The 11,225-nt window shown below is 39.1% G+C and overlaps 1 protein-coding gene across 1 annotated transcript in view; it reads right to left on the bottom strand.

Annotated features, from left to right (window-relative positions):
* Positions 1-1,139: 1,139 nt before the first annotated feature.
* The window catches only part of SLC2A12 (solute carrier family 2 member 12), a 46,078-nt gene continuing 35,992 nt past the window's right edge, over positions 1,140-11,225 (bottom strand). The window contains exons 3-5 of the mRNA XM_006915399.2: positions 9,884-10,006; positions 5,876-6,008; positions 1,140-1,502 (exon numbers count right to left, since the gene is read on the bottom strand). Coding sequence (XP_006915461.1) covers positions 1,349-1,502; positions 5,876-6,008; positions 9,884-10,006 — 410 coding nt within the window. The 3' untranslated portion in view covers positions 1,140-1,348. The remainder of the gene's footprint in view (positions 1,503-5,875; positions 6,009-9,883; positions 10,007-11,225) is intronic.

The raw sequence follows: 11,225 nt of genomic DNA, 5'->3' as shown, positions 1-11,225 counted from the left end.
CATACACCCTCGTGTCAAACTTAGGAAGGTTTGTTACAGGCCCGTAGGAAAATCCAAGCTAAGTAAAAAGGGTTTTTGACTCTTAGGATTCTTTTTTCTTCAGATTAATTATATTTTTGTATTCCTTTTCAAGTTAGGTGGTTCATGCTTTTTTTGTTGTCTTCCATAGCTTATAATATTAGTAATTTAATGGGTTACTACTTAGGTGGTTGGAGATCCTTTATTGTAGATTTTCTGTCATCCAAATTCTATTGGTAAAACGCCTCTCCAAGTCTTGAAATTCGACTGGGGAAATAACACAAGAGCAACCCATTGTTGTGTGGGTGAAAACCCAAGTTTGTGGTACAGTTGGCGATCTCTGTTTCATCACAGAGAAGATTACAGTGAGAGAATTCATTATGTCTGCAGTCATCTGAAAGTATCAGTTATAGCTGTATGCCATAACCTGAGGTTGTGATAATCCTGAGAAATGCAAAGAATTGCAGGAAACTATGGACTGCTATTAAGTTATGAATGCTTTACAAACAGAATTTTATAAGCTTGGCTTAATAAATCATACCTAATTGCTTAGAGATTTAGATAAGTAACCCAATAGCCTGATTCAATGTTTTACTAACAGCTACTTCTAAATAAATATGGTCCAAGGATTTTGAAATTGTCCTTTCTATTCATATTTTTTCAGTGAATGAGGAAAATACTTATTTTTCTCAACTATTGAATTATTGTAATATTTTGTAATAGTAATATGAAATTCATAAAAGATTTTGCATTTCATTATAATTCATTCATAAAATAAGATGCATAATCTTTGTACCTGTTAAACTGTAATTAGGAATTATCACTAAAATCCTAACCAGGACCTTATTCTAATCTAGAACATATGTGCAATTGTCCTGGTTCATTTTTATACAAGACCCAGTGCAAGTAGTGTCTTAGTAGGCAAAAAACTCTGAGCTCGTATTTAGAACACTTATGTGTGAATGGCCCCCCTCTCTCTCTCATATATATATATGTGCACACACACACACACACCTTAAGGCAAAAGGTGATTGCATCACTAATTTATAGTCTTTCAAAGGCTGCTCTGTGAAAAAGGTGGAAAGTTTTGAATCAGCCAGTATTTTTTTTTTTAACCTGGTTATCCTGTTCAGAGTAAAAATGAGGTCACTTGAGGCACCTCATTTATTTTTTGTGAGTGGAGATTAAAAGTAATCTTTATGGGGTGTCCCTCTAAAACTAGCTCCATAATACTAAAGACAAGACATGGGAGTGGCCAATATGTATTGGTATGAAGACACCCTACTAAGTGTTTTTATACTGTATCGACATTTGTAAGATGTTGAGGCCATTAGGTCTCTGCAGAAAGCTGCCTTGGTTGTCCTCTACCACACAGCTTTTTACACTCCAAGAGCTGCTCTTGGGGTTTTCTTTTTTGAAGCTGTTTTGGCACTAATTCTTCTTGGTGATGACTCATAAAACAAATGTTGTTTTTCACATAGTTCCTGAAAGAGAAAGAGGCACTAATGAAAATATCATCTTAGTTTACAGGACTTGAGAAAAAAAAAATGTACAGGCTATTATTTTTAAATCACCCAGTAAACCAGACCTTTGGTCAGCCTCATGCTTATAGTGAGTACATGGGGTGTCTTCTCAGAACACAGGATTTTTCTGTATGAGGAGAATTCCAAGGATAGCATTTCATTGAGCTAATGGAAGTCACATCCTTATTTTTTTTCCATTTCTTAGACTCTGCCAATATGCCCTGTATTTACGTAGTCTGCTTTCTGAGTTAACTGTTTGCTCCTGCATTAAGTTCTTTTCTACAAGATTTTTCCCCTCAGCATAAAAATATGCTCTAGTATTTTATATTTATTAAAAAAGAGAAGGCCATCATTGAACCTCTCTCTCCTTTCAGATATCTTTTCTTGGAATTTAACCGCTTAATCAAGTGCTCATAACGTGCCTGGTGATGTGGTAGGTGCTTTCGATAGTATAGAAGTATGCCTGTTTTCAAGGTGCTTACATCTGAATAGAGGGGATGAGCACAGAAGAATTTAATTTCAAGTAGTAGAAGTGATGAGAAAAACAAAGGGAAAAAAAATGACTTAGTTGGGGTTGGAGGTACTATATCATACTGCTGGCATCTCTAAAGAGGTGACATTTGATCAGAAACCATGACGAGGCCATGAAGTTGGCACCATGTGAAGAATTCCAAGTAAAGTACTATGCTTATAGAAAGACCAGCATGGCTAGAGCATGGCGAGTACATGGATGGAAAATGGGATCAAAAGACTTTTTTTTTTTTTTTTTTTTTTTGGGGTAGGGAAAAAAATTTTTTTTTTGAGATAGGGAAAAAACCATGCCAGGTTTCTATGCTGTTGAGAAGTAGAGATGGAGCAGAGAGGTAAAATATGGATAATGAATTGGAGACTGTCCTGGAGATCGGAAGGGAAGATGGTGTGAAGTGTTTGGCCTCACAGAGGAATGACAGAGTTGAGAGAACTCGGAGGAATGGTGGTGTATTGGATACAAATACTGATGTGTGGGTTCATGTGGAAGATTATGGAAGTTCCCTTCTGACTGTGCCCATTTTCTCAGTGTCAGAAGCAAGGCCATCAGCAGGGGTGAGGAGGGCGGAAGAGGTAGGGAGGTTTCCAGAGAGGTGGTATTGAGAGCCGCTTGAGGTCAGTGATCATGATGTTAAATGAGACCCAGCCCTATGCTTGTGTGTTTTCTCAGCCATGTTCAGCTGTGTGACTGACGGCAGACTTGCACTTGGCATGCCTTAAAATGTAAATCAGATCACGTCATTCCCCTGCCTAAAATACTTTTGTAGTTTCCCATTGCACTTAAAATGAAATCCAAACTCACTTAGCCTGCAAACCCCTGCACACCAGTCTCTGCTGACTTTAACTGAATCTCAAAGATTACAGGCTCTTGATTTCTCGTTCCTGGAACAGGTCAAGTATGTTTCTGATTTAGCCTTTGCACTAGCTTTTCGTCACTTGGCCTGAATTCTCTTTGCTTCTATCTTTGATTATCACCCAGACTTTATTTCAAATGCTACCTCTCAGAATACCCAGATCACCCAATCTCAGATCACCCAATCACTATCTTATCAGTGCATTTCATTCTTGAGATATTTGCTAACCGAAGAATGCTGTCGTAGCACTACAATAGTGCCTAGAGCCTAGCACATAATATATGCTCAGTAAACATTTATTGAATAAATGAGTGTGTATGAGTGAACGAAGGGATGGCCATTTAAAATTAACTGCTAAAAGTGAAAAATAATCTAAGCCTGAGAACTAGCATATTTACAAAACTTCTGACTTGGGTTTCTCTCTGTTTCCAGCTAAACCCGGGAAAAGAATAAAAGTCACAGCTGAAATACCACATGCGGCAAACGTCCCAGTTTGAGTTTGTAGCTGGCACAAGTTCAAAACAAAAGCCTTTCAAATTACATTACTGCTGAAATCTTTTCTGACCTCTCAGCTGAGTCACTGTTTATTTTATAAGAAACTTAACAACCTTGGATGAATATTTGTTTTCTCAGGCTGGTAGGAATAGGAGTAAAAGAACCCAACTCCAAACCTGAGAGAGGAAAATGTTAAGCAATGCTTAGTGTCAAATTTGAAGTTAATTGATATTATAAATAGTTTCCTTTTTTACACCTAAGCAAATCATTGGGAAATATACAGCAGAACCATTGGTTTCCTTGGCAACAAAAGTTGATCCATTCTTTCCTTAACTCCTAATTCATAGACTCCCTTAGCAGTGTCCTTCCTTAGTCTTCAAGTTAACTTAAGCTTCTGTGTGCTAGCAAGTTCCCTGGGCTTTCAGCCACCCCACATTTACTTAGCTAGTTCGATAACTTGTCAATACCATTATGTATTTTTTTTATATTTTTGTCTCTGATATTTCCCTCCAGGAACCTTGTTCAGCATGCATAATTCATATATACTTTGATTCAGGCTGTTTGCATTTTTTTTTTTTTTAATTGGTGATTCTAAGTATACATGTTTGTAACAGTTAAAATGTGATAAGTGAGTTGAACATATTTAAAGGGTTCTACATTTTCATTTTAAAAGTGTTTGCCAACCTGCCACTTCAAGCTAAGACAAGCCCCAGGCTCTCTAGTGTTGCACAAATAGGAGTTTGCCAAGATTTCTGAAAGCAACTTTGTTTCCTGTCTGCATCGTACCGGGCTTCCCCCATAAGGATATATGCATCCCTAGCAGATACTGGTACTGCTGCTATCAGTGAGTTTAAAATGCAGAATTGTCTTGCCACCTCATCTTTCATGATCTTCCACACTAATGCCCTTTTCTACCTTTGTTCTTCAATACCAGCCTCCCAGTACTCATAGCCTTTGGATCTCTCCTAATTTGCAATTTATAACTTCCTTGGAGAGGGTCTAGATTTAAGTTTGAGTGATCTCATGACTCCGAAGTAACAGAAATGTGATTCTTGCAAAAACATTTCCTAATTCAGAGTCTTAACTAATTTAGATAGATTCCTTTCTCACCCTAAATTCTTCTGACTGAATAGTTTTGTTGAGTTTTAGATCACAAGTCTTATTCTGGAGGTCCACTACATGGAAATATGGGTTTTTCTTAAGTTTTCCTTTCGAATTTTCACTCGATTTGCAGTTTGATACATTCTAACAGCCCCATGTGAAAAACAGATCTAAAACGTTTTTAACTCATCCACAACATTCTGTTTTCAAGTTAGATTCTTAAGAAAGAATGCAATAAGGAGTTGATAATAGAGTAGCCCTTTAGCTTTCTTCAATTAATTTATAACTACTTTCTCCCTGCCTCAATTTCATGAGTGTTGCTCATGAGAATTTTAACAAATCTTTATTTTTAAAGGAATTTTGCTCCCCCAGCTAGTAGATGGGTAGCTCAAAAGTGCACATACACATGGTGGAGTTCCATAAAGCCAATGAGACTTAAGCCCGGGACTGCTCACCTACACAGCCCCTTCCAAAGCCCACATAGTCTTGCCTAATTTTGAATTCATAATTCGTATTATTTTTCTTAAACTGGGCACCATCAAACGCGGATCTGCCTCTGCTTGTGTACTATGTAGTAAGGACCAAATCTACATCTCCAACATAGATATTTTTCAAATCCAGCTCCCAATGTGCGTTTGACTTCCCTCCGTTTGCATGCCACATGGGCACCTCACAGTCTCTCCAAACTGAACTCGGTATTGTCCCTGTCCCTCCACCAGACTCCTGCCTCCCAAACCTGTCTTTCTCCTCCTCCAGGTCTTCAGTGCATATCCCACTGTCTACTGGGTTCTCTAAGCTGGAGAGATCCCAACTCCCACCTTTCCCTCAGCTGCCTTTTCCAGTCTCACCCTGAGCTGTTAGGTTTTATCCCTGCACCTCGGCCAGCCCATTTCCTGTCTGATTCTTCCAACGGACTCCTCATAGGTCTCCCACATTCAGTGTCTCCCCTTCCCATTTCTCATATTTTGCCAGAGTATTCCTTCACAAATCTGGTTACTTCCCCCACTTCCCTATTGTTTGAAACATGGCATACCGCCTTCAGGATAAAATCCAAATTATTTACCAAGAAGGACAAGACTCTGACTGCACTAGGGAGGTGAGAGGGGTCATCAATCAATACTGAAAGAGCTTTGACAGGTTCACTTGTCAGAAAGCACTCGTTATCCTAATTCCTTAGCTGAGTCACCCAAATGAAATACATGGCAGAGAAACTGGAATTACGCTTTGAGATGTGGTTTTACACCTAAGGTGATATCCTGAAATAATTTCAGATATTATTATAATTTGGTTGTATATATAAAAACTGTATCTTTGACCAAAGAATGCTGTTTGGAGAGTAATGCATATAATACTTACGCTTTTGCCAGCTCCTTTGATATTTGTTCCAAAGAGCATCCCTTTGTCTCAGGTATAAACACAACAACAAACACCAGAGCAGCGAGACTCATGATTGTATATATAAAGCACACCCATGGCAGGCCAATGAGATCTAAAAAGGCCGATAGAAATGGGTTAGAAGTATTTTTTCTGTTGCTTTGATCCCACTTGTGGAAAGCTGCTTCTTAGCACATGTATAAAAACATGTATTTTCAAACACGCCAATAGTATCCAAGGAAACTGTAACTACAAATTTAAAATATTTCCAGCCTCTGAAGTTTCATGTTTACAAACGATCCCAGCTTCCTCTGGTAAAATAAGTAGTAGTCTTGTAACTATCACAATTTAAACCCAATGCCATCTTCTTGGTGAGCATGTTTTTCTTTTTCAAAATGGTACTATTTGTGCCCATTGCAAAAAGAGAACCTGAAACCACACAGAAACGTATAAAGCAGAAGGTAAGAGATCTCCTCTCTTTCCTCATGCCACAATTCCTCTCTTGGGAATCACTACTATAGCAGTTTGGTTTCTACTGAGTGGACATTTTTTAAGACACTTTTATACAGATAGACTTTTCTTGGAACAAGCTCACTGTTCTTTACTTTCATTTGATTATATCATTTCATGCTGGCATTATTTTATCATTTAATAGCAGCATATTTGTAGTGCTTCCTCCTGGATTCAGAGGGAAAAAGTGATAATGGTTCTAATGAAAGGCATTTACTTGGTCGGATGCATCCGCAGGAAGCAGGATGGATCTCATCTGCCCACCTAGTCTTTCTCCTGACCACTTCTAGCCAAAAGTACGGTCCTTTTGTAGTAGTTACTGACCAAGGTCAAGATACATTAACTGCTAAGAGATGGCCCACAGTGCACCTGAGCCTGCCATTTTTATTGTACCACCCCAGGCTCAGCAGCAGAAAGTCCAGTGTGGCAGGGAGTCGTGAGGAGGAAGCTGGCTCTTCGTGAACACAGGCTCAGACCAACCACAGGCTGAAACCGTGCAAGTGCCCTTCACAGCCACAATCATCACTGGTCATTCAGGAAATGTGACTGAACAGTTACATATGAGGCAGTTTTGTAAATGCAGTGTGGAAGGCGCTAAGCATATTAACCACTTGTCAGTTGTGCCATCTAAGGAGAGGAGAGGCAGGAAGAAGAAACAGTACTGCAGTTCTTCTGACAATTCTATTTGAACTCTGATTCCTCTGTACCGTTTTTGCTGCTGGCACAGGTTTTTGCCCAGGTGAGTACTTAATAAAGTGCTTGTAGAATTGGTCTTTCCTCCCTATCTGGGGCATAAAACTAGAATCAGAGGGTGAAAGAAACCAAAAGATTGTCTCATCAAACTTGTCCCATGTTCTGTTTTGAGCACTTTCAGCCGCAGGGGGCTCACCACTTCACAAAGATTCTCAATGCCCAGTGAGCTGGCCCTATCTGTTAAAAAAGGCATTCCTTACTAATTCCTAACCTCAAGTCTACCTTTCAGGAACTTTGGTTCAGAAGGTCTACTTTGTTCTCTGGATCAGCCCTCCCCATTCCTTCTTCATGACAGTTGCTTGAATATTTCAATGCAGCTCTATCCCTTCCCTAAGCCTCATCTCATCCAAGTCAAACATCCTGAACTGTTTTTCACAGACTATAGGTCACATGACCATGCCACCCAGACTGCACGTGCTTGGTGAACACACTGCAACCCTCTTAAAACATTTAAACAACCCTAGTAAAATATTTTACTCAGAGCTGAGTGCAATGCTGCAGCTGTATCCTGACCACAGCAGAGTAAGTTTGTCTCTGGAACACTGCATTTGTTGATACAGCTGAAATTGCACTAAAGATGTTTGTGTCCGAGGGCTTGCTGCCCTTATATCTTTTACTTGGAAAACTGATTTTTGAAAGTAAGTATAGAACTTCAAACTTACCACAGTTAAATGTCATCTACAGGTTTCAGATCATCGCAGGATTTTTTTAAGTTGATATGCTTTTCCAAAATTTGTTCTAGGAAGCCGTGCAGAACTTCCGAATCTTCTTTAGTTCCTCCTCTATATTAGCTATCCTTCCCAGAGATTTGTGTCATCTATTTTTGCCCTTTATCATTCCATTCTTTCTTTTGTATTTCTCTTTCTCCATACAAACATCAGACAAGGGGTGTGTGTGTGCGTGTGTGTGTGTGTGTGTGTGTGTGTGTATGCATGAGCGTGTGTATATACATGTGTGTGTGAAGGTGAAGGGCACAGGTCTATACGTGTGATCTAAGCAGGAGAAGTATGGTTGGTGTTCATGACAGTTCCTTTGTTTCCTTTAATCTTGGACTATTTCTAAAAATGTAGGAAGGACATAAACATTTGAAAATTTTATATAAAAACTCAAACCATGGTTATTTAACAACTCTAAAAGTTCATTTCCCAAAGTAAATGTGCTAAAAAAAAAAAAGTGGTTGACAAGATTCAGAGGTACTGTATATAGATATCTACTTTTTGAGTATACATCCAGTTTTAAAAATTTATATATAACATATACACATTCACATTCTTCTAGTTGTCATAATTATTTTTATACTTGGAATCGCAACCCAAATATATAACTTAAAATTGATTGATATGTCTCTTATAATTTGTATGTTTTAATCTCCATTTCTCTCCCCCGCTCCCCCCCACACACATACATACTTTATATTTTTAATGAAGCAACTGAGTCATTGGTTTCACAGGCGGGATTTTGCCGATCGTCATCATCTCACATGACCTCTGTCCTCTGTGTTTCCTATAAACTGCTATTTAGGTCTAGAGGCTTGAGGAGATTTAGATTTTCTTGTTTCTTTGTTTGCAAACTTTTTACAGATTATGTATATACGTGTATATATATTTTTGAAAAGGAAGAAAGAAAATTCAATTCCTTGGTCAGTTTTGGAGGACGCTGGGGAACCACCTCATTATTTCAAAAACTAGAAAATAAAAAGAAAGTTTCCAGCATTTATTTTTCCTTTCTTACATGACCCACACTTTAAAGTAGGCAAGTAGCTATTCGTTATGAGAAATTTCTTCTAATAGTTATAGAATTTCTTCTAATAGTTATAGAAGAAATTTCTCCTTAAAGAAGTAGTACAGATAAAATTTTAGAAGGAATGATAGAATGAAAATAACGAATCTGGGAAATGATCTTCAAAAGAAGCCCACGTGACAAAGTGGGAGACAAGCAAACAAGATGTGCCTCACATGGCAGGACACATGCCATCCCTATGAAGGAGTCTGCAAACAAAGAAAGAAGAAAATCTAAATCTCCTCAAGCCTCTAGATCTAAATAGCAGTTTACAGTAAACACGAAGGACAGAAGGTCATGCGCTATGACCACAATCAGTAAAATCCCACCTAGGGAAAACTGAAACGAATGACTCAGTTTCTTCATTAAAAATACAAAGTTGGGGCAGAGGGGAGGAGAAATGGAAAGGAAATCTATGAATTATAAGAGGCTTATCAATCAGTTGTAAAGGACATATTTGGATCGTGATTCAAACGAATACAAAAAAAATAATTATAAGACGCCTGGAAGAACGTGAACATAGACTGAATATTGATACCAAAGGATTATTATTAATATTTTTCGGATATGATAATGATGTGGTTACAGGGGTTTTTTGCATATTTTAAATTTATTTATTTTTATTATGGTAACATTGGTTAACGAAATCCAGTAAGGTTCAAGTGTACAATTCAAACGGTTTTTAAATATGATATCTTTCAGAGGTCCATGCTGAAATTCTACAGACAAAATGACATCCTATCTGGGAAAAGCAGGTGGAATTATAAAAGGATTAAGATTGACAACTTTTTAAGTTGGATGGTAGGTACATCGGGGTCCTTGCCATTATCTTTACTTTTGAATTTGTTTGAAAATGTCCACATAGAATGTTTTTTTATATGTGAGCGTGTTTCCCTAACATTTGTCCTAAGAGCACAAACACAGTAGAGGAAAAAGATGTGTCCTTACCTGTCACAGTCAAAAACGTCAGAGATATGAGGAGGTTGATGCCCCAGTTCATGCTCGAAGTTAAAGCCATAGCTCGTCCTCTGATTCCGCCGGGGAAGATCTCGCTGAGCACCAGCCAGGGCACTAGAAGAAAAGGCAGAGGCGGCGGGGAACAGCAGGACTCTCAGAAAGCCATTGAAACAAAAGGCCAGCCCCGATCTCTGCCCTTGTCCTGTGTGGTTTGTGGTTGCAGAGCAGGGCCATGTGCTTTCTCCTGACCTCCAGCCAAGTGAGAAAGGGTTCAGGAGAAACACTGAGAGAGCCTGACAATGGTCCCTGTGAGTAGCGAGAGGGATTTAAAGTACTGGTATGTGACACAGGCCTGACAAATGCAAATGGGAAGAGCAGTGGCTGAAGTCACCTGCCAAGCACAGAACCTCAATATCGGCTCCTGCTTTATCTTCTCAGCCCTTTCATGTAATCTCCTTTGCCCCTGACCTTGGAGAAGTCCAACATCATAGCTACTAAGTGGGTAAAAAATAAAGCTAGGAGGTGGGAGGAAGGAGGCGGCTGTTCTCATTTCTTCTGCTTGGCTTCCTAGCCTGGGGCAAGTTAAGGTATTATACCAGACTAAACATTTCAGTTTCTGCAAGGAGACTCTTCTTGGCATGAAAACTGATCAGAGGACTTTTTATTATCTACGAGCGACAAGGAACCTTATAGGACTTACCTGACAGGATTAGAAAGGGCAGCAGAGGAGTAAATTAATTTGTCTCCTGTTCACAGCTTATCAGAACGAGTTTGCCTAGTAAAACTGCTGCAAGTTCTTACAATGGACTGAGCACTTTACAAACCTTATCTCTTTTGATCTTCATAAAATCTTATAAGACAAGACCTATTACTATCCTTTTTTTCATAGGAGAGGCAACTGAGGTTTAAAGGAGTTCATAATTTGTCAAGGTCACAGGGCTCAAAGGTGGCAGAGGTGGCACTAATCCCTGGCAGTCAGTCTCCAGAACTCATGCTTTTTAATCATGGTGCTCTCTTAGTGGTGGCTCGGTAAATATTTGTTAATGTGTAATTAAATGTGGAGTACAAGCACCTTTGATTCTGAGGAAAGAAGGATTTAGGGGCTGCCCCAGCCCTGGCTTGCTGCTGACAAAGTCACCTTGTGTGAGAAAGCCAGCATTTATATACAGACCAGATGCATTGTCCTAGACCAGAGAAGGCAGTGAGAGGAAAAAGCAAGAAACCAGGAAAGGGCCCCATCAGCCAGCAACCACTTGGACCACCTCTGCCAGAATCAAGCAGTCAACTATGCCTCTAATTTAACAATGCCTCTCATGACAGGACCTCTCTGTAG

Source organism: Pteropus alecto, unplaced genomic scaffold, assembly GCF_000325575.1.
Source record: "Pteropus alecto unplaced genomic scaffold, ASM32557v1 scaffold185, whole genome shotgun sequence".
Taxonomy (NCBI): domain Eukaryota; kingdom Metazoa; phylum Chordata; class Mammalia; order Chiroptera; family Pteropodidae; genus Pteropus; species Pteropus alecto.
The sequence above is the reverse complement of the archived record's forward strand: the minus strand, read 5'-3'. Positions and strand labels throughout refer to the sequence as shown.